General features: G+C 40.8%; 1 protein-coding gene across 1 annotated transcript in view; it reads right to left on the reverse strand.

The window, feature by feature from the left end:
* ZSWIM5 (zinc finger SWIM-type containing 5) overlaps nt 1–24,706 on the reverse strand; it is a 260,586-nt gene that overhangs the window by 44,438 nt on the left and 191,442 nt on the right. Inside the window, exons 3-4 of the mRNA XM_065888480.1 lie at nt 7,721–7,869; nt 6,328–6,478 (exon numbers count right to left, since the gene is read on the reverse strand). Coding sequence (XP_065744552.1) covers nt 6,328–6,478; nt 7,721–7,869 — 300 coding nt within the window. The remainder of the gene's footprint in view (nt 1–6,327; nt 6,479–7,720; nt 7,870–24,706) is intronic.

Genomic DNA, 24,706 nt, shown 5'->3' on the forward strand with positions numbered 1-24,706 from the left:
TCTAGTCTCATAGCATTGTGGTTGGAAAAGATACTTGATACGATTTCAATATTCTTAAATTATCAAGGCTTGATTTGTGACCCAAGATATGATCTATCCTGGAGAATGTTCTCTGAGCACTTGAGAAGAAAGTGTATTGCGTTGTTTTTGGATGGAATATCCTATAAATATCAATGAAGTCCATGTTGTTTAATGTATCATATAAAGCTTGTGTTACCTTATGTATTTTCATTTTGGATGATCTGTCCATTGTTGACAGTGGGGTGTTAAAGTCCCCTACTATGATTGTGTTACTGTTGATTTCCCCATTTATGGCTGTTAGCTTTTGCCTTATGTATTGAGGTGCTCCTATGTTGGGTGCATAAATATTTACAACTGTTATATCTTCTTCTCGGATTGATCCCTTGATCATTATGTAGTGTCCTTCTTTGTCTCTTGCAATAGTCTTTATTTTCAAGTCTATTTTGTCTGACATGAGAATTGCTACTCCAGCTTCCTTTTGATTTCCATTTGCATGGAATATCTTTTTCCATCCCTTCACTTTCAGTCTGCATGTGTCCCTAGGTCTGAAGTGGGTCTCTTGTAGACAGCATATATATACAGGTCTTGTTTTTGTATCCATTCAGCCAGTCTATGTCTTTTGGTGGGAGCATTTAATCCATTTACATTTAAGGTAATCGATATGTATGTCCCTATTACCATTTTCTTAATTGTTTTGGGTTTGTTATTGTAGGTCTTTCCCTTCTCTTGTGTGTCCTGCCTAGAGAAGTTCCTTTAGCATTTGTTGTAAAGCTGGTTTGGTGGTGGTGAATTGTCTTAGGTTTTGCTTGTCTGTAAAGGTTTTAATTTCTCGGTCGAATCTGAATGAGATTCTTACTGGGTAGAGTAACCTTGTTTGTAGGTTTTTCCCTTTTCTCACTTTAAATATGTGTTGCCACTCCCTTCCGGCTTGCAGTTTCTGCTGAAAGATCAGCTGTTAACCTTATGGGGATTCCCTTGTATGTTATTTGTTGTTTTTCCCTTGCTGCTTTTAATATTTTTTCTTTGTATTTAATTTTTGATAGTTTGATTAATATGTGTCTTGGAGTGTTTCTCCTTGGATTTATCCTGTATGGGACTCTCTGTGCTTCCTGGACTTGATTAACTATTTCCTTTCCCATATTGGGAAAGTTTTCAACTATAATCTCTTCAAATACTTTCTCAGTCCCTTTCTTTTTCTCTTCTTCTTCTGGGACCCCTATAATTCGAATGTTGGTGTGTTTAATGTTGTCCCAGAGGTCTCTAAGACTGTCTTCAATTCTTTTCATTCTTTTTTCTTTATTCTGCTCTGCAGTAGTTATTTCCACTATTTTATCTTCCAGGTCACGTATCTGTTCTTCTGCCTCATTTATTCTGCTATTGTTTCCTTGTAGAGAATTTTAATTTCATTTATTGTGTTGTTCATCATTGTTTGTTTGCTCTTTATCTCTTCTAGGTCCTTGTTAAACGTTTCTTGTATTTTCTCCATTCTATTTCCAAGATTTTGGATCATGTTTACTGTCATTACTCTGAATTCATTTTCAGGTAAACCACGTATTTCCTCTTCATTTGTTAGGTCTGGTGGGTTTTTACCTTGCTCCTTCATCTGCTGTGCATTTCTCTGTCTTCTAATTTTGCTTATCTTACTGTGTTTGGGGTCTCCTTTTTGCAGGCTGCAGGTTCGTAGTTCCCGGTGTTTTTGGTGTCTGCCCCCAGTGGCTAATGTTGGTTCAGTGGATTGTGTAGGCCTCCTGGTGGAGGGGACTAGTGCCTGTGTTCTGGTGGATGAGGCTGGATCTTGTCTTTCTGGTGGGCAGGACCATATCCCGTGGTGTGTTTGGGGTGTCTGTGACCTTATTATGATTTTAGGCAGCCTCTCTGCTAATTTTAGGCAGCCTCTCTGTGGGGTTGTGTTCCTGTGTTGCTAGTTGTTTGGCATAAGGTGTCCAGCACTGTAGCTTGATGACTGTTGAGTGAAGCCAGGTCTTAGTGTTGAGATGGAGATCTCTGGGAGCGCTTTCGCCGTTTGATATTACGTGGAGCCAGGGGGTCTCTGGTGGACCAATGTCGTGACCTCGGCTCTCCCACCTCAGAGGCGCAGGCCTGACACCCGGCCCGAGCACCAAGACCCTGTCAGCCACACGGCCTTACTACATGTGACATACTCTGATTTCTTCTATTCTTCCAACCTCATGATTGATAACGTTTGGGGGAAAGAATTATATTCTGTTCAAAAATCAAGTCAAAAACTTATCCACGCATCGATTTCTCAATCCAGGATCTTGATAAATAACCATCAAGCTTTTAAAATCCTTGATAGGTCTGTCTCACTGAATGGTTTTGATCTCATTACTTCCTTTTTTGAGCTAATGGTTGAAAATGGGGGTAGCTTGTAAAACTGGTAAAATATTGGCTTTGATGCTTCCTTATCAACATATACACTCTACATGAAGATTCTTGGGGAAACAGAAGGCTGCTGCTTACTGGTTCAGATGGGTAACAGTGCCTTAGGAAGTGACGGAATGACTGCAGGCACTGAGAGTGAGATCACAAAACAAGTTTGTGCTGCCTCCTGGTGGCACCTGATTCACAGGTGCTCAATAAATGGCCATTACTTTCACTAGTCCATAAATTCACTGGGTGCTCCTGGGTTTTTTTCTTGAACAGCCACAACAGAGGTCTGTCTGCACGCTCTGCAGTCTTCACACAACCAGAGAAGCAGGGTGACTGCACCCCCTGTGCCACATCCACGTGGCAATCTACATCCTTTAGGCCCCCCTAGCCCCGCCCAGAGACCTTCCACAAGGCTCTAACCCAGGCCTTAGCCGGGCCCTGAGGGACAAGGCTGTGAGGGTGCCCACCTAGAGTAGAAGGTCAGATTGGGCACTGCGCTTCCTGGGACCCAGGCAGCCGTTGTCCTCGGGCTGGAGGAACTGTGCGCAGCTTGATTCACTTTGTTATATAGCAGAAACTAACAAAACATTGTAAAGCAATTATACTCCAATAAAGATGTTAAAAAAAATAAAAGAAAGTGTTGCTTTGAATGGAAGAAGAGCAATGGGGCAGTAATTAGAGGGGGATGGGACCATCAAAGGCACTTTTTTTTTTGAAACTGACACTATTAGAGCATATCTGTATGCTGATGGAACTGATCCAGTATTGAGGGAGAAATTAATGACGCCAGAGAAAGGAGTAACTGAGGAGCAAAATTCTTGAGAAAAGGAAATGGCATAGGACCCAGAGCAAGTATGTAAGGAGTGGCCTTTTATGGGAGCAGAGATACTTTATAGATTTTAAAAGAAGATTTTTAAAAGCATATGTGGGGGCTTTCCTGGTGGTGCAGTGGTTGAGAGTCTGCCTGCCAATGCAGGGGACACGGGTTTGTGCCCCGGTCCGGGAAGATCCCACATGCCGCGGAGCAGCTGGGCCCGTGAGCCATGGCCGCTGAGCCTGCGTGTCCGGAGCTTGTGCTCCGCAATGGGAGAGGCCACAACAGCGAGAGGCCCGCGTACCGCAAAAAAAAAAAAAAAAAAAAGCATATGTGTACAGACATGGAGAGATGAGAAAACTTCATGTCTGATTGCTTCTGTTATCTCTGGTTTAGGAACTGAAGGTAGTGAGCCCACTTCTCTAAATTCCTACAATCCCTGTCGAGGCCCTCCCCAGAGAAGCAGGCCTTGTGACCAGTAAGGAACCCTCAGAGTAGTCAAGGGAAGCATGAATGCACTTGCTCTAGTGTCTGACCCAATAAGGCTTCTCTTAGTGCAGTGTTTTTCAAAATGTGGTCTCTGGAACCATGGCATCAGCATCTCCAGGGAATTGGTTAGAAATGCAAATTATCAGGCCCTACTCCAACCTATGTAATCAGAAACTCTGGGGACAGGGTCCAGCAATCTGTTTAAACAAGTACTCCAGGTTATTTTGAGAAGTTTGGGAACCACTGTCTTTGCAGAATGCTGAGCGTTTCTTGGAAGGTTGATATAGCAATTTTGTAGATATGAAAATATCACAATCAAGAGCTTTTCATAATGAACCTAAGTATATGACAAAAGCATTAAAAGCACTGGGATCTAGCTCTGCTTACTTCCTCTTACCTACCATTGCCCCAAAGGCCAAGCCCAAATCCACAAAACAATCCCATGATTGTCACAGAAATTATTCCCAAGAGATTCAGGCCTCAGATGAAACTGACTCTCTGAAGGCTAATTTCAAATTCTTAAGAAACATGCACTTTGGGGGAAAATAGTACATAACAAGGTGAAATTGAGGGAGATGTTACAGAAGGATGTTTGATTTGGATTCAGACAGATTGGGGTTCTGGTGTTAGAGCCACCACTTACTAGTGTGTGACCTTGAACAAGTAACTTTTTGGAGCTCATTTGTCTCCCCTAAGCTGATATGTTACCCTAGAAGGAAGTCCATGCCTACAATTCCTTCTGAGGAAAGAGTATAAGAAGCTGTTCCCAACATGCCATGCATTGTGACCCTGGTCACAACTGGTTGGACCAGTAACTTTAGACTAATAGTTCAACATTCCTGTACTTCAGAAAGTGTGATTGTGTCAGAGAGACAGTTTTCTATAATTCTTTATTTTATTCTGTATCCAGAAGTAACCAGAGCTGTCTCTGTTTCTTTGCAACAAACACACAATTACCTCATAGGTTTGTTATGAGAATTACAGGAAACAATGTGTGTACGATCTTTAACACAGAGTCTGGCACATAAGGCTCAATAATGTAGCTCTTCATTATTAATGAGAACTCCAAAGCCATTAGTGCCCCAGGTGATATCAAGAAGCCTTAGCACCCAAATCAAAATCCCACCCTCAGTAGCCCCAAAGTAACCAAGTATAGTCCCAGAGTCATTAAGCCTCATTCCCCATGGCTTTTAGCCCTAAGACTATACTGTATATGCTTCAGGGGAATTCACTAAAATCCTATAGTTTTTTTTTTGTGGTACGCGGGCCTCTCACCGCTGTGGCCTCTCCTGCTGCGGAGCGCAGGCTCTGGACGCGCAGGCCCAGCGGCCACGGCTCACGGGCCCAGCCGCTCTGCGGCACACAGGATCCTCCCAGACTGGGGCATGAACCCGCGTCCCCTGCATCAGCAGGCGGACTCTCAACCACTGCGCCACCAGGGAAGCCCCTAAACTTTAGTTTTTTTCTTGTGCTATTTTGTATGAGTGGAAAGTTTGTCGTTGCTTTCTGGGCTGGAGGGAGTATGGAGAAGGTATAACAGAACTTTTAGAATATGTCATATGGAAGTTTTCCAGTATAACCCAAGAGTGGGGCCATGACTTGGATATGAGTTCAGAGTATGGAGGATTCTGCAAACAGGGGGAGGAACTGAGTATTAGCCCTGCAAAACTAGCCTTGGAACAGGGGAATGATAAAGAGAAATAATGACTAAAGAAGATGGCCTTGATGAGAAGAATCTAGAACAGAGAAGCCAGTCAGGGGGCCACAGGTCTAATTTAATCTAAAAGTCCCAAGGCCCTCAACCAGATCAGTGGTGATGGGAAGTAAAAAGTGTGAATGGACACTAAATTGCATTCTGAAGGTCAAGGAATCAAATTAATTTGGTGACTGAATGTAGGGAATGAACAAAAAATGAGTGCTTGACAACAAGTTTGGTAGAGTAAGAAATGGTGGTGCCAATGCCAGGTTCAGGGGAATCTCTTTTCACAGAAGCCCTGATTTCATTTTTGGGTTTCTCAAGTTTGAGGTAATCAGGAGATTTTTTTCAGGAGAAATGGTCATAGGGCAATTGCTAATATGAGACTGGAACTCAGATAAGTGGAAAGAAGATGAGGATGAGATCATCATAAAGGAAACTCTGAAGCCATGCTATTGAAAAAACAGAGTTCTCAAAGGAGTATAGAGAAAGAATAGAAGTCCAAGGCCCAAGTCTTGGAAACTGCCTTATGTCTAAGGGGTTTGTCTGGGGGTGATAAAGAAAAGCAGACCCAGGGAAAGCAAGAAAAGTGAGTTTGGTAAGTATCCGGAGAGCCAGGCTAATGCCATGGAACAGAAGCCAAGGCAAAAGGTTTTCTCTCACCAAAGGCTTCTATGTGGTAACATCTGGAAAAGAATGCAGATGTCAATAGCAAAGCACAATGCTGTGGAAGAAACACAAGTGAGTTCAGAATTACTCTGGGTAGCCTCTGTAGAGCCTAAATCTTCTGCCAATTGGGCTAAAGTTCACTTAGCAAGATCCACGTAATGACTGATGGCAAATGTTCACTAAAACTATTGCCAGGGGGCAAGCTGATAGGATAGACAGAGCACTTCTCTGAGGTATGCGGACTTACCTAGCTCATCCCAGAGCTGCCTGCACTTATCTGTCATGGTTGTTCCTTGCTGTCTCCAGAGTGTGAGTCGTGGGTCAGCCATAAACTGCTCAGTTATTAGCGTCAGCATCCTGGCTCCATTGGAATCTCTCATCCGCAGCATCTCTCGAACCTGACACATAAGGAGGGGCAAGAGTTGGTGACTGCACATCATGACAAAGTAGGAGGAGAAAGAAGGGGAGGAGGGGGAGGAGAAGATGAAGTAACTAAGCACAGCATATCCAAAGAGCCAAAAAGAAGGCCTCTTGTTCTGTATGTAAGTTCTTTGCATGCATCAAGAAAGGCTGCTGTGGGCAATGAGATACCACTTCACAAGGATGGCTAGAATCAAAAAGCCAGATAATAAGTGTTGGCAAGGATATAGAGAAATCAGAACCCTCATACATTGTTTGGCGGGAATGTAGAATGATGTAGCCACTTTGGAAATCAGTCTAGAAATTCCTCAAATGATTAAACACAGAGCTACCATATGGCCTATCAATTCCATGCCTAGAGAGAAATGAAAATATATATGTCCACACAGAAACATTGTGCAAGAATGTTTATAGCAGCATTATTTATAATAGCTAAAAAATGGAAACAATCCAAATGCCCATCAACAGACAAATGGATAAACAAAAAGTGTGGTATCCATATAATGGAATATTACTTGGCCATAAAAAGGAATGAAGTACTGACACATGCTACAGCATGGATGTGTTTTAAAATACTTTAAAATACTATTCCAGGAGAAAGAAGCCAGTCCAGAATAGGGAAATCTATAGAGACAGAAAGTAGATTAGTGGTTGCTTAGGGCTGGGGGAGTGGGGCATGGGGAATAGGGGAGTGATAGGTAAAGGGTATGGGGTTTCTTTTTAAGATAATGAAAATGTTTTAAAGTTGACTGTGGTGATAGCTGTACATATCTGTGAATATATTAAAAACCATTGAATTGTACACTTTTTTAAATGGGTGAATTTTATGCTATGTGATTTATATTTCACTAAAGGTGTTAAGAAAAAAAAAAAGAGAGAGAAAGCCTGCTGTGAGAGTCCCCAGTTCCAAAATACTAAGTCTCTTTAAAGCCTCATTGGGCAGCCTTGGGTTCAAAGCAGAGGGAAGGTAGCTTCATTACTAATCCCCCTAGGAATGCTAACTCACTTAGAGAGCTGAGCAGAAGGAAGAGGACTGCCAGGGTGAGGCAGTAGGGGTCCCTGGATGCAACCTGCTCAAGTCTGCTCTGCTCAGCTCCCCTCCCCACAGTTAGTTTTCAAGCATTCAGTACAGGTAGGTCAAGTGAGCTAGCTACAACGCATGAAGCCAGAAGTGTGGTGAGCCCAGTTTACTTAAAAAAAAAAAACTTTTCATATCTTACCTTGGCAAACATTGAATTGAGTTGCTTTCCAGAGCCATAGTAACCACCCTGGGAGAGAAAGAGCTTCACTTGTTCTTTCACCTGTTCCTCGTCCAAATGCCAACAGTTCTCATCATCAATGCTGGCCCCAGCTGTGGGGTCAGGGGCACCTGTGAGGAATGGGAATGATGAAATGAATCCCTTGAGTTCCTACCCTACACATTCAGCAGGAGGGGCCCTCTGTGAATATATTCAGAAACAGATGAGTATTCTGCCTTAATCTGGGCTTTGTCAATTGTGTGGGCCTAAACAAATGTAAGAGAGCTAATGCTAGTTTCATGTTCACTAAACTCTCAGTTGTATCCTCTTCCGAAGTCTACAAATACCATCCTGGGGGGAAAAGCCCAGAAGGAAATACACAAACATGAAAATAGTGATGTATTTTTTTTCCCTAAGAGAATGACATTTTTTCTTCTTTTTTGTTTTTCTATGAAGTTCAAATAAGCCTTAAAGCACATATTATTTTAAAATTAAAAAATACTTCCTTAGAAAATAAAAAATTCTCTTTTTAAAGTTCACTATAAAATTGTAGCTTCTCAAGTGGTGTCAAAACTTCTAAATTTCTAAAAACTTGCCCCTGGGGACTTCCCTGGTGGCCCAGTGGTTAAGAATCCGCCTGCCAATGCAGGGGACATGGGTTCGAGCCCTGGTCCTGGAAGATCCCACATGCCGCGGAGCAACTAAGCCTGTGTGCCACAACTACTGAGCCTGTGCTCTAGAGCCCGCGAGCCAGAACTACTGAAGCCCACATACCTAGAGCCCATGCTCTGCTACAAGAGAAGACACTGCAATGAGAAGCCCGCGCACCACAACGAAGAGTAGCCTCCGTTCACCACAACTAGAGAAAGCCCGCACACAGCAACGAAGATCCAATGCAGCCACAAAAAAAAAAAAAAAAAAAAAAGAAAAAGAAAAAAGAAACTTGCCCCTGAAGCACAGGCGGAGTTATATACATGGTGATATAATTTTACAAATTTGCACTCAAGATATCTTTCATATCTGGGCTCACCTCAGCAACATCACTTAAAACACAGTTTTAGTTATTTACGCATCCCTTTCCCCTAGTAGCCTGTTAGCTCCTTGCTCACAGTTGAATTACCTATAGCACAGTGCTGGTAATATGGCAAGCACCTGGGAAATATTTGTGGAATGAAAACTGAATCTTCTTCTGTCACCTTCTCAAAGACAAAGTCCTATGATAAGTTTTTAGAACCCTGTCTCCAAGTGACAAAAGACCGTAAGTCAATATGCTATAGGTGTGGTCATGCAGTCGGTTACAAATTCATGTTGTGTTTCATCAGTACGTCTACCAACCTTCTTGTACTCTTAGATCAAAGGCTTGCTTAAATGAAATCTGCAGAGAAAAGCTGCTCTTCTGCTAAGCTTTTTAAAATAAATTTATTTATTTATTTATTTTTGCTGCGTTGGGTCTTCATTGCTGTGCACGGGCTTTCTCTAGTTGCAGTGAGTGGGGGCTACTCTGTTGTGGCGCACAGGGTTCTCATTGCAGTGGCTTCTCTTGTTGTGGAGCATGGGCTCTAGGTGTGCGGGCTTCAGTAGTTGTGGCACAAGGGCTCAATAGTTGTGGCTCGCAGGCTCTAGAGCGCAGGCTCAGTAGTTGTGGCACATGGGCTTAGTTGCTCCGTGGCATGTGGCATCTTCTGGACCAAGGCTCAAACCCGTGTCCCCTGCATTGGCAAGCGGATTCTTAACCACTGTACCACCTGGGAAGCCCCTGCTAAGCTTTTTTAGTGCATCTTATTCTCCAGGGAATCAGGAGGGCTCACACATTAATTTATTCTATAAATACTAATTAACACTATAAGCATCCAGTTTATGGAATCTACTACATGCTACTTTTCTTCAAATGTAGTATTCTAAACCGAGTTCTGATCATATCACTTCCCTGCTCAGAAGTATTTAGTGATAAACTATTCTTAATAAATGAAGTCCAAATTCAGCCTAGCATTCAGGACCCTCCCCGGTCAGGCTCCTTCATTTCTAACCTTGTCTTTCCTATACTGACGCTATGTTTCTAACCTTGTCTTTCCTATACTTACGCTATGTTTCAGCTAGAAACTTAGTATTCGCAGAAGTCAATGACATTTCCTTATGACTTTACTTATGCTTTTATCCTTTACTTCCTTTCCTCTCCCCACAACCTGTTCTTTGGCCAGAAAACACTACTTCTCATCAATACTGCCTCAGCTCTACAGTCACGGCTGCAATGAGAAATGGAAACCATAAAGTAAGTATACAGAGAGGTTAATGCTACCAAAATCCACCTATTGCTTAGTTCACTTGGCAGGACTTTTTTACCCCCTCACTGAATTAGCCATATACCCAATTGCCACCATGAAATCTATGTCCATCTTACGCTCATATGCATAAAAAGGCAGTTAACACTCTTCTTAGTACTTTATAATTACTTCTCTTAAACACCTGTTGCATTTTTTAACATCTTTATTGGAGTATAATTGCCTTACAGTGGTGTGTTAATTTCTACTTTATAACCAAGTGAATCAGTTATACATATACATATATCCCCATATCTCCTCCCTCTTGCGTCTCCCTCCCACCCTCCCTATCCCACCCCTCTAGGTGGTCACAAAGCACCAAGCTGATCTCCCTGTGCTATATGGCTGCTTCCCACTAGCTAGCTATTTTACTTTTGGTAGTGTATATATGTCCATGACACTCTCTCACTTCGTCCCAGCTTACCCTTCCCCCTCCCCATATCCTCAAGTCCATTCTCTAGTAGGTCTGCATCTTTATTCCCGTCTTGCCCTGAGGTTCTTCATGACCTTTTTTTTTTTTTTTTTAGATTCCATATATATGTGTTAGTGTATGGTATTTGTTTTTCTCTTTCTGACTTACTTCATCTGTATGACAGACTCTAGGTCCATCCACCTCACTACAAATAACTCAATTTCATTTCTTTTTATGGCTGAGTAATATTCCATTGTATATATGTGCCACATCTTCTTTATCCATTCATCTGTCGATGTACACTTAGGTTGCTTCCATGTCCTGGCTATTGAAAACAGAGCTGCAATGAACATTGTGGTATATGACTCTTTTTGAATTATGGTTTTCTCAGGGTATATGCCCAGTAGTGGGATTGCTGGCTCATACGGTAATTCTATTTTTAGTTTTTTAAGGAACCTCCATAATGTTCTCCATAGTGGCTGTATCAATTTATATTCCCACCAACAGTGCAAGAGGGTTCCCTTTTCCCCACACCCTCTCCAGCATTTATTGTTTGTAGACTTTTAGATGATGGCCATTCTGACTAGTGTAAGGTGATACCTCATTGTAGTTTTGATTTGCATTTCTCTAATGATTAGTGATGTGAGCATTCTTTCATGTGTTTGTTGGCAATCTGTATATCTTCTTTGGAGAAATGTCTATTTAGGTCTTCTGCCCATTTTTGGATTGGATTGTTTCTTTTTTCGATGTTGAGCTGCATGAGCTGTGTCTAAATTTTGGAGATTAATCTTTGTTAGTTGCTTCATTTGCAAATGTTTTCTCCCATTCTGAGGGTTGTCTTTTGGTCTTGTTTATGGTTTCCTTTGCTGTGCAAAAGCTTTTAAGTTTCATTAGGTCCCATTTGTTTATTTTTGGTTTTATTTCCATTTCTCTAGGAGTGGGTCAAAAAGGATCTTGCTGTGATTTATGTCAGAGAGTGTTCTGCCTATGTTTTCTTCTAAGAGTTTGATAGTGTCTGGCCTTACATTTAGGTCTTTAATCCATTTTGAGTTTATTTTTGTGTATGGTGTTAGGGAGTGTTGTAATTTCATTCTTTTACATGCAGCTGTCCAGTTTTCCCAGCACCACTTACTGAAGAGGCTGTCTTTTCTCCACTGTATGTTCTTGCCTCCTTTATTAAAAATAAGGTGACCATATGTGTGTGGGTTTATCTCTGGGCTTTCTATCCTGTTCCATTGATCTATATTTCTGTTTTTGTGCCAGTACCATACTGTCTTGATTACTGTAGCTTTGTAGTGTAGTCTGAAGTCCAGGAGCCTGATTCTGCCAGCTCCATTTTTCTTTCTCAAGATTGTTTTTGCGGGGAGCTTCAAGATGGCAAAGAGTAGGACGTGGAGATCACCTTCCTCCCCACAAATACATCAGAAATACATGTACATGTGGAACAACTCCTACAGAACACCTACTGAACACTGGCAGAACACTTTGGAACTCCCAAAGGGCAAGAAACTCCCCATGCACCTGGGTAGGGCAAAAGAAAAAAGGAAAAACAGAGACAAAAGAATAGGGATGGGACCTGCACCAGTGGGAGGGAGTTGTGAAGGAGGAAAGGTTTCCACACACTTGGAAGCCCCTTCGTGGGTGGAGACTGCAGGTGGTGGAGAGGGGAAGCTTTGGAGCCACGGAGGAGAGCGCAGCAACAGGGGTGTGGAGGGCAAAGAGGAGAGATTCCCGCACAGAAGATAGGTGCCGACCAGCACTCACCAGCCTGAGAGGCTTGTCTGCTCACGCACTGGGGCGGGCGGGCACTGGGAGCTGAGGCTCGGGCTTCGGAGGTCGGATCCCAGGGAGAGGACTGGGGTTGGCTGGGTGAACACAGCCTGAAGGGGGCTAGTGCGCCACAGCTAGGTGGGAGGGAGTCCAGGAAAAAGTCTGGAGCTGCCGAAGAGGCTAGACACTTTTTCTTGCCTCTTTGTTTCCTGTTGCACAAGGAGAGGGGATTAAGAGCGCTGCTTAAAGGAGCTCCAGAGATGGGCGTGAGCCGCGGCTATTAGCACAGACCCCAGAGACGGGCATGAGATGCTTAGGCTGCTGCTGCAGCCACCAAGAAGCCTGTGTGCAAGCACAGGTCACTATCCACACCTCCCCTCCTGGGAGCCTACGCAGCCCACCATTGCCAGGGTCCCATGATCCAGGGACAACTTCCCCGGGAGAACACACGGCGCAGCTCAGGCTGTTGCAATGTCATGATGGCCTCTGCCACCGCAGGCTCACCCTGAATCCGTACCCCTCCCTCCCCCAAGCCTGAGTGAGCCAGAGCCCCCGAAATCAGCTGCTCCTTTAACCCCGTCCTGTCTGAGCGAAGAACAGACGCCTTCAGGCGACCTACACGCAAGGCGGGTCCAAATACAAAGCTGAACCCCAGGAGCTGTGCGAACAAAGAAAAGAAAGGGAAATTTCTCCCAGCAGCCTCAGGAGCAGCGGATTAAATCTCCACAATCAACTTGATGTACCCTGCATCTGTGGAATACCTGAATAGACAATGAATCATCCCAAATTGAGGAGGTGGACTTTGGGAGCAATGATATTTATATACATTTCTCCCTTTTTCTCTTTTTGTGAGTGTGTGTGGGTATGCTTCTGTGTGTGATTTTGTCTGTATAGCTTTGCTTTTACTATTTGTCCTAGGGTTCTGTCTGTCCGTTGTTTTTTTTTTTTATTTTGTTTTTAGTATAGTTTATAGCTCTTGTTATCATTGGTGGATTTGTTTTTTGGTTTGGTTGCTCTCTTCTTTCTTTTTGTTATTACTTAAAAAATTGATTTTAATAACTTTATTTAATTTTATTTTACTTTATTTTATTTTATCTTCTTTCTTTTTTTTCTCCCTTTTATTCTGAGCTGTGTGGATGACAGGCTCTTGGTGCTCCACCCAGGCATCAGGGCTGTGTCTCTGAGGTGGGAGAGCCAAGTTCAGGACACTGGTTCACAAGAGACCTCCCAGCTCCATGTAATATCAAACGGTGAAAATCTCCCAGAGATCTCCATCTCAACGCCAAGACCCAGCTCCACTCAACAACCAGCAAGCTACAGTGCTGGACACCCTAGGCCAAACAACTAGCAAGACAGGAACACAACCCCATCCATTAGCACAGAGGCTGCCCCAAATCATAATAAGGTCACAGACACCCCAAAACACACCACCAGACGTGGACCTGCCCACCAGAAAGACAAGATCCAGCCTCATCCACCAGAACACAGGCACTAGTCCCCTCCACCAGGAAGCCTACACAACCCACTGAACCAACTTAGCCACTGGGGACAGACACCAAAAACAATGGGAACTACAAACCTGCAGCCTGCAAAAAGGAGATCCAAAACACAGTAAGTTAAGCAAAATGAGAAGACAGAGGAACACACATCAGATGAAGGTGCAAGGCAAAAACCCACCAGACCTAAAAAATGAACAGGAAATAGGCAGTCTACCTGAAAAACAATTTAGAATAATGATAGTAAAGATGATCCAAAATCTTGGAAATAGAATAGAGAAAATACAAGAAACGTTTATCAAGGACCTAGAAGAACTAAAGGGCAAACAAACAGCGATGAACAACACAATAAATGAAATTAAAAATTGTCTCAAAGGGATCAAAGCAGAACAACTGAGGCAGAAGAACGGATAAGTGACCTGGAAGATAAAATAATGGAAATAACTACTGCAGAGCAGAATAAAGAAAAAAGAATGAAAAGAATTGAGGACAGTCTCAGAGACCTCTGGGACAACATAAAACACACCAACATTTGAATTATAGGGGTCCCAGAAGAAGAAAAAAAGAAAGGGACTGAGAAAAGCTTTGAAGAGATTATAGTTGAAAACTTCCCTAATATGGGAAAGGAAATAGTGAATCAAGTCCAGGAAGCATAGAGAGTCCCATACAGGATAAATCCAAGGAGAAACACGCCAAGACACATATTAATCAAACAATCAAAAATTAAATACCAAGAAAAAATATTAAAAGCAGCAAGGGAAAAACAACAACACACAGGAAATCCCCATAAGGTTAACAGCTGATCTTTCAGCAGAAACTCTGCAAGCCAGAAGGGAGTGGCAGGACATATTAAAGTGATGAAGGAGAAAAACCTACAATCAAGATTACTCTACCCAGCAAGGATCTCATTCAGATTTGATGGAGAAATTAAAACCTTTACAGACAAGCAAAAGCTAAGAGGATTCACCACCACCAAACCAGCTTTACAACAAATGCTAAAGTAACTTCTCTAGGTAGGAAACATAAGAGAAGGAAAAGACCTACAATAACAAACCCCAAAAAATTAAGAAAATGGTAATAGGAACATACATATCAATAATTACCTTAAATGTAAATGGATTAAATGCTCCCACCAAAAGACACAGACTGGCTGAATGGATACAAAAACAAGACCCGTATATCTGCTGTCTACAAGAGACCCACTTCAGACCTAGCGAAACATACAGACTGAAAGTGAGGGGATGGAAAAAGATATTCCATGCAAATGGAAATCAAAAGAAAGCTGGAGTAGCAATTCTCATATCAGACAAACAGACTTTAAAACAAAGACTATTGCAAGAGACAAAGAAGGACATTACATAATGATCAAGGGATCAATCCAAGAAGAAGATATAACAATTGTAAATATTTATACACCCAACATAGGAGCACCTCAATACATAAGGCAAATACTAACAGCCATAAAAGGGGAAATCGACAGTAACACAAACATAGTAGGGGACTTTAACACCCCACTTTCACCAATGGACAGATCATCCAAAATGAAAATAAATAAGGAAACACAAACTTTAAATGATACATTAAACAAGATGGACTTAATTGATATGTATAGGACATTCTATCCAAAAAAACCCAGAATACACATTTTTCTCTAGTGCTCATGGAACATTCTCCAGGATAGATCATATCTTGGGCCACAAATCAAGCCTTGGTAAATTTAAGAAAACTGAAATCATATCAAGTATCTTTTCTGACCACAATGCTATGAGACTAGATATCAATTACAGGAAAAAACCTGTAAAAATATTAACACATGGAGGCTAAACAATATACTACTTAATAACCAAGAGATCACTGAAAAAGCAAAGAGGAAATCAAAAGATACCTAGAAACAAATGATAATGAAAACACGAAGACCCGAAACCTATGGGATGCAGCAAAAGCAGTTCTAAGAGGGAAGTTTATAGCAATGCAATCCTACCTTAAGAAACAAGAAACATCTCAAATAAACAACCTAACCTTCCATCTAAAGCAATTAGAGAAAGAAGAACAAAAAAAATCCCAAAGTCAGCTGAAGGAAAGATATTACAAAGATCAGATCAGAAATAAATGAAAAAGAAATGAAGGAAATGATAGCAAAGATCAATAAAACTAAAAGCTGGTTCTTTGAGAAGATAAACAAAATTGGTAAACCACTAGCCAGACTCATCAAGAAAAAAAGGGAGAAGACTCAAATTAATAGAATTAGAAATGAAAAAGGAGAAGTAACAACTGACACTGCAGAAATACAAAGGATCATGAGAGATTACTACAAGCAACAATATGCCTATAAAATGGACAACCTGGAAGAAATGGACAAATTCTTAGAAAAGCACAACCTTCCGAGACTGAACGAAGAGGAAACAGAAAATATGAACAGACCAATCACAACACTGAAATTGAAACTGTGGTTAAAAATCTTCCAACAAACAAAAGCCCAGGACCAGATGGCTTCACAGGCAAATTCTATCAAACATTTAAAGAGTGAACACCTATCCTTCTCAAACTCTTCAAAAATATAGCAGAGGGAGGAACACTCCCAAACTCATTCTACGAGGCCACCATCACCCTGATACAAAAACCAGACAAAGATGTCACAAAGAAAGAAAACTACAGGCCAATATCACTGATGAACACAGATGCAAAAATCCTCAACAAAATACTAGGAAACAGAATCCAACAGCACATTAAAAGGATCATACACCATGATCAAGTGAGGTTTATCACAGGAATGCAAGGATTCTTCAATATACGCAGATCAATCATTGGGATAAACCATATTAACAAATTGAAGGAGAAAAACCATATGATCATCTCAATAGATGCAGAGAAAGCTTTTGACAAAATCCAACATCCATTTATGATTAAAAGCCATCCAGAAAGTAGGTATAGAGGGAATTTTCCTCAACATAATAAAGGCATATATGACAAACCCACAGCCAACATTGTCCTCAATGGTGAAAAACTGAAACCATTTCCACTAAGATCAGGAACAAGACAAGGTTGCCCACTCTCACCACTATTATTCAACATAGTTTTGGAAGTTTTAGCCACAGCAATCAGAGAAGAAAAAGAAATAAAAGGAATCCAAATCGGAAAAGAAGAAGTAAAGCTGTCACTGTTTGCAGATGACATGATACTATACATAGAGAATCCTAGAGATGCTACCAGAAAACTCTTAGAGCTCATCAATGAATTCGGTAAAGTAGCAGGATACAAAATTAATGCACAGAAATCTCTTGCATTTCTGTATACTAATGATGAAAAGTCTGAAAGTGAACTTAAGAAAACACTCCCATTTACCACTGCAACAAAAAGAATAAAATATCTAGGAATAAACCTACCTAAGGAGACAAAAGACCTGTATGCAGAAAATTATAAGACATTGATGAAAGAAATTAAAGATGATACAAATAGATGGAGAGATATACCATGTTCTTGGATGGGAAGAACCAACATTGTGAAAATGACTCTACTACCCAAAACAATCTACAGATTCAATGCAATCCCTATCAAACTACCACTGGCATTTTTCACAGAACTAGAACAAAAAATTTCACAATTTGTATGGAAACACAAAAGACGCCGAATAGCCAAAGCAATCTTGAGAACGAAAAACGGAGCTGGAGGAGTCAGGCTCCCTGACTTCAGACTATACTACAAAGCTACAGTAATCAAGATAGTATGGTACTGAAACAAAAACAGAAATATAGATTAATGGAACAGGATAGAAAGCCCAGAGATAAACCCACACACATATAGTCACTTTATCTTTGATAACGAGGCAAGAACATACAGTGGAGAAAAGACAGCCTCTTCAATAAGTGGTGCTGGGAAAACTGGACAGCTACACGTAAAAGAATGAAATTAGAACACTCCCTAACAGCATACACAAAAATAAACTCAAAATGGATTAAAGACCTAAATGTAAGGCCAGACACAATCAAACTCTTAGAGGAGAACATAGGCAGAACACTCTCTGACATAAATCACAGCAAGATCCTTTTTGACCCACCTCCTAGAGAAATGGAAATAAAACCAAAAATAAACAAATGGGACCTAATGAAACTTAAAAGTTTTTGCACAGCAAAGGAAACCATAAATAAGATGAAAAGACAACCCTCAGAATGGGAGAAAATATTTGGAAATGAATCAGTGGGCAAAGGATTAATCTCCAAAATATACAAACAACTCATGAAGCTCAATATTAAAAAAACAAACAACCCAATCCAAAAATGGGCAGAAGACCTAGACAGACATTTCGCCAAAGAAGATATACAGATTGCCAACAAACACATGAAAGAATGCTCAACATCACTAATCATTAGAGAAATGCAAATCAAAACTACAGTGAGATATCATCTCACACCAGTCAGAATGGCCATCATCAAAAAATCTACACAACATAAAATGCTGGAGAGGGTGTGGAGAAAAGGGAACCCTCTTGCACTGTTGGTAGGAATGTAAATTGATACAGCCACTACGGAGAACAGTATGGAGGCTCCTTAAAAAACTAAAACTAGAACTACCATATGACCCAGCAATCCCACTACTGAGCATATACCCTGAGAAAACCATAATTCAAAAACAGTCATGTACCACAATGTTCACTGCAGCTGTATTTACAATAGCCAGGACACGGAAGCAAGCTAAGTGTCCATCGACAGATGAATGGATAAAGAAGATGTGACACATATATACAATGGAATATTACTCAGCCATAAAAAGAAACGAAATTGAGTTATTTGTAGTGAGGTGGATGGACCTAGAGTCTGTCATACAGAGTGAAGTAAGTCAGAAAGAGAAAAACAAATACCATACACTAACACATATATATGGAATCTAAAAAAAAAAAAAGGTCATGAAGAACGTCGGGGCAAGACGGGAATAAAGACGCAGACCTAGTAGAGAATGGACTTGAGGATACGGGGAGGGGGAAGGGTAAGCTGGGACAAAGTGAGAGAGTGGCATGGACATATATACACTATCAAACATAAAACAGCTAGCTAGTGGGAAGCAGCCGCATAGCACAGGGAGATCAGCTCAGTGCTTTGTGACCGCCTAGAGGGGTGGGATAGGGAGGGTGGGAGGGAGGGAGACGCAAGAGGGAAGAGATACGGGGACAAATGTATATGTATAACTGATTCACTTTGTTATAAAGCAGAAACTAACACACCATTGTAAAGCAATTATAGTCCAATAAAGATGTTAAAGATATATATATATATTTTTAAAAAAAGATCACTTTGGCCTTTCGGAAGACTGGTTGCATTTTATTTTATGTTGGAATTGTGCACTTCTCATATATTCCCAACTAGATTGAAGTTTTTAAAGCCTAGTGTACAGACTCATTTTATACCTCACAGTGCCTGGATCATTACAGCACTGAGTTAATATTTATAGAATGAACAAACAAACAAAATATTTATAGAATGTCCTATTGACCACCTTGATCTAAGCTCCAGGTGGGCAAATAATATATCCTATACTTCTTCTGTAAACTGAAAGTGGCAAAGAAAAACAAATACACTCCTTATCCTTAAATATTTGTTAGTAACAGCCATTTATTGAATGCTTCCTCCACGCCAGAGTCTAAGCACTTTTTATACACATCCCCACTAGAATGTATGCTCCTTGAGGGCATAAACTGTTTTATTTCCTGGTATATTTGCAACATGTGAACAGTGCCTGTCACATAGTAGATGCTCAATGAATATCTGTTGAGTATATTCCAGTGAACTCTCCTAACAACTCTATGAGGTGGTATTATTATCCTAATTTTAAAGCAAAAACTACTAAAGCTTATACAGGTAAGTAATATAACAGATGGAAAGTATATGAGTTAGAATCTATATGTTGGTCTCTCTTCAAAATCTTGTTCTTCACTACAAAGCTATACTTTGGCCTCTAGCCTCATATTGCTGTGATCTGCCACCTGGTTTCAGGCCCTGAATGTAAGCTGGATGGTGTGTCTGAAAATAGCCAAATCCTTTCTTGGTTTATTCTACCACACAGAATATAGGGTAAGTCAGAATAACGCATTTTCCCCACAGTGAGAATAACAAGAGTTCTCACCAGTACAGTGATTCTCAAATGTTAATCACTTGGGGTTTGTTGTTAAAAATGCAGATTAGAGTCTCACTTCTGATTCTAGTTTTCACTAGCTCTACAGAGATGGAACTGAGATAAAATAAGATAAACTAGGTATAAACCAAGGACTGGGCCTCTGAGTACCTTGCTGATGAGGAAAGAATAGCAATGGTGCTCCGAAAGCAAGGGGCAGAGATGGTTTGAATACCAATTCTTACCCTTGGGTGGTTCAACTAGAAAAAGAAAAATCAGGAGCAGGACCCAGTCTCCCAGGGGAGCTGGCCTTAGTCAACAGATTGGAGGTGTGGAGTGACACCCCCTCTAAGGATTTGAAGGGGTATGGAGCGAACTGGTGAATCTTTTGGGCCCAGCTGGTGGTAGTAGCAGCAGCTGTGGAAGAAATCAGGCACAGTTTATTAATACCTAGTGTGCACATGATGGAAAACTTCTGGGATAGCGCAATTACTGCTGGAATACCAGGAGGGGATTTTGAAAATGAGAGCTCAAAATTATAATAACGGCAAGCAGTGATTAGGTCCCTACTATGTGCCAGGCACGGCATTAGGTACCTTACATTAGGCTAGGATAAGGCAAAGCCTAGAGAGTTATTAACAGTAAAATTTCACCTAAAACTTCAAAAGGGTTTGTTTATCTGATAGGAAAGAAAGGATGGTAAACTGTGTAAATGTTTTCTGGTCTATAAGGAATCCAGGAGACAAGAAACTGAGCTGCCAAAATGGGTGCTTGCAGGAAAAAAAAGGGAGTAAGTCAGTATTTGAGACATCCAGGTAACAGTCTATATGGAGCTGGTGTGGCTGTTGAAGAAATCAAAGTCATGGGAGTACCCTGGCGGTCCAGTGGTAAAGACTCGGGCTCTCACTGCTGAGGGCCTGTGTTGGATCCCTGGTCTGGAAATTAAGATCCTGCAAGCCTTGAGGCATGGCGGGAAAAAACCCAAAAGGCCCGAGAAGGATTTTCTAAGACATTTCCGTTTATTCAATATTTATTGAGAGCCTCCTATGTGCCAGGGGTCTGTGCCAAACACTGGATAGACAGTGTTAAATAAGCAGTTTTGTCCCTGTCCTTGTGGAGCTGATAGACTAGTTGGGGAAAGGAATGTCAAGCAAATAATCACCCAGGTATATATCTGTGTGTAAAGAAAGGTCAAATAAGTTTTCCCTGAGAAAGTAACATTTAAGTGAATAATGAGGAATGAATAAGAGTTAGCCTGGCAGGGAGTGGAGGAAATACTGTGTGTATTTTTTGCTCAAAAAGCATGAAGCCATAAATCATTGTGGTAATTAAGTACATCTATAACAACGGGGAGAGGATAGGAAGAGTATTCCAAGCAGAGGGAATATCATGTGAAAATGAAGGCAAAAGCCAGATCATGCAAGGTTTTGTAGGCCGTATGAAATCTGGATTTTACCCTAAGTGCAACAGGAGGCCATTGAAGGATTTTAAACAAGAAGTGATATGACAAAATCTGTAGTTATAGAAAAGTTACTTTGGATGGCTGTGTGGAGAATGGAATAGAAGGGAGCAACAGTGGATATGGAAAGATCAGTTAGAAGGCTATAGTAGCAATTTAGGTGGGAGATTACAGTGGTTTTATTTAGGGTGATGAGAGTATCAACAGAGAGAAGTGGAAAATGATGAAAGATACTTGAGAGGTAAAACTAACAGGTCTTGCACTGGAATGCATGTGGATTATGAGAAAAGAAGTGTTCTATCATGATCCAGTGGCTAGATGGTGGTGCTATTTATTGTGCAAATTTGAGGAAGAAGATAAATTCATGTTTGGATATGTTGATTTGCGGATGTCTTTGATATAGAATAGTCAGTTGGATACAGGAGAAGTAAATCTGTGGGTCATAATACATAGATGACATTAAGGTAAAGGAGGTAGCTGAGACTGCCTGCAGAGATCGTATAGAATAAGAGGAGAAAATTTAAGATTAATTTTTAAGAAATAGCAACATTAAAGGTCAGATAGCAGAGAAGGGTACAGCATTTAGGAATGAACGAATAAGAGCACAGATAATTTTAACTAGATAAACCAGGCCTGGAGTTCACAAGCAGCTTCTCTAGCTCTCTCACTAACTCCCAGGCAAAATCTTAAAAAAAAAAATGATCCTTTGGTTAAAAACAAAAGATAAAAATATCCCTATATGTGTTCACTGGCTAGAACATTTTAGTCTTTTTATAAAAAGAGATGAGTATGAAACTAATTACCCTCAGTAGTGGTAAAGTGGACTTGGTCAATATAAATGATACTTTGACATTTTCGTATGAAAATTTCCACAGGATTATAAGACAAACGGTAACAAGTGAAGATAAAATGAAAGGATTTTTTTTTTTTGGCGGTACGCGGGCCTCTCACTGTTGTGGCCTCTCCCTTTGCGGAGCACAGGCTCCGGACGTGCAGGCTCAGCGGCCATAGCTCACGGGCCCAGCCGCTCCGCGGCATATGGGATCTTCCCAGACCGGGGCACGAACCCGTGTCCCCTGCATCGGCAGGCGGACTCTCAACCAATGCGCCACCAGGGAAGCCCGAAAGGATGTTTTTATAAATAATTATTAAACAAACTATCATGTGGGTTGAGGCTCCAAGTTAGCATTAAGACTGTAACAGTGAGACCTGTCCTGAGGGAACTGATAAGTCTGTGGAATCAATTTTTCTTTCATTCTTAAACATCCTTTTTAAAATTATAAAAACAATACATGCTTATCATAGAAAATATACTAAAGAATGAAGAAAATAAAAATCCACTCATAGTGCCTCCAGCCATAAGTTCTCTTGTTAATATCATGGTGTATTTTCTTCCCGTCTTTTTGTTCTGTACATACACATATGTGTATACACATATGCATGCATACACACACACACAGCTTTTTAAATTAAATTTAAACATTTTAATTGAAATATGAATTATGAAAAGTGCACAAATCTTAATTGTAAAGCTTGATGAATTATCACATAGTGATTATAATAACTACCACTGAAGTCAAGAAAACAGAATACTACCAGCAGCCTAGAAGCCCCTTTGCAAACACCATCTCCCTTCCTCTTCTCCCAAATTAATCACTAACCTGACTTCTAACACTAGGGACTTGTTTTTGAACTTTACATAAATGGAATCATACAACATTTATTCTTTTGTGTCTGGCTTATTTCACTCAACATAATGTTTGTGAGATTCACTCATATTATTATGTTTAGCAAAACAACTTATTTTCATTGATATATAGTATTCCATTACATGAACGTATTAATTTATTGAGCCATTCTACTACTGATGGACATTAGGATTGTTTCTATTTCAGGCTCTCACATATTATGCTACTCATTTCCATTGGGTAGACATCAAGGAGAAGAATTTCTGGGTCGTAGGGTACACACAGGTTCAACTTGAGTTAGATGATACCCAACAGTTTCCCAAAGTGACTGTAACAATTTACACTCCTACCTGCAATATATTATTTCCAGTTGCTCAATATCCTCACCAATACTTGATACTGATAGTTTAAAAAATTTAGCCATTCTGGTGGCTATGTAGTGGAATCTCACTGTGGTTTTAATTTGCATTTCCCTGATTACTAATTAGTTAAAGTGCCTTTTAGTATGTTTATTAGCCACTTGGATAACCTTTTTGCCAAGTGCCTTTTTGTGTCTCTGTCTATTTTACTATTTGTAAGGGTTCTTAAGGTATTTAGGATACAAGCCCTTTGTCAGCTGTATGTATTGTAAATATCTTCTCCCACTATTTGCATGCCTTTTTAGTCTCTTAATGGTGCCTTTTGATAAACGGAAGTTTAAAAATTTTAATGTAGTTCAATTTATCAATCTTCTCCTACTTAAATTTTTTTTTACCTCAAGAACATGAAAATATTTTTTCATATTATCTCCTATATGCTTTATTGTTTTACTTTTCACGTTTATGTCTGCAATTCAATGGCAATTAATTTTTCTGTATCGCATGAGGTAGGAATCAAGTTTTTTTTCTCCAGAATGAATTTCCAATTGATCCAGCCTTATTTATTCAGAAGATTCTTCTTTTCCCATTGCTGGGCATTTAGTAGAATCCTTTCACTTTGGAAACTCACACGTTTTTGTTCTAAAAAACATTCTTTAATTATTTTATTGATGAATTCCTTACCTCTGTTTTCTATTTCTGGAATCCCTATTTTTCAAACATTGGAATTCCAGGACTCATACTCTTAATTTTTTTTTTTCTTTTTTTGCGGTACTCGGGCCTCTCACTGTTGTGGCCTCTCCCGTTGCGGAGCACAGGCTCCGGACGCACAGGCTCAGCGGCCATGGCTCACGGGCCCAGCCGCTCCGCGGCATGTGGGATCTTCCTGGACCGGGGCACGAACCCATGTCCCCTGCATTGGCAGGCAGACTCTCAACCACTGTGCCACCAGGGAAGCCCCATTCTCTTAATTTTTTTTTTTTTTTTTTTTTTAAATTTATTTATTTATTTATTTTTGGCTGTGTTGGGTCTCTGTTTCTGTGCGTGGGCTCTCTCTAGTTGTGGCGAGCGGGGGCCACTCTTCATCGCGGTGCACAGGCCTCTCACTGTCGCGGCCTCTCCTGTTGCGGAGCACAAGCTCCAGACGTGCAGGCTCAGTAGTTGTGGCTCACGGGCCCAGTTGCTCTGCGGCATGTGGGATCTTCCCAGACCAAGGCTCGAACCTGTGTCCCCTGCATTGGCAGGCAGACTCTCAACCACTGCACCACCAGGGAAGCCCCTCTTAATTTTTAACAGCCTTTTTTCTTCCTATTTTTCATCTCTTCATCTTCTTTTTTTAAAAAAATCTCTTTGTCTTTCTGCTCTAC

The sequence above is a fragment of the Phocoena phocoena genome, chromosome 1 (assembly GCF_963924675.1).
Source record: "Phocoena phocoena chromosome 1, mPhoPho1.1, whole genome shotgun sequence".
Classification (NCBI taxonomy): domain Eukaryota; kingdom Metazoa; phylum Chordata; class Mammalia; order Artiodactyla; family Phocoenidae; genus Phocoena; species Phocoena phocoena.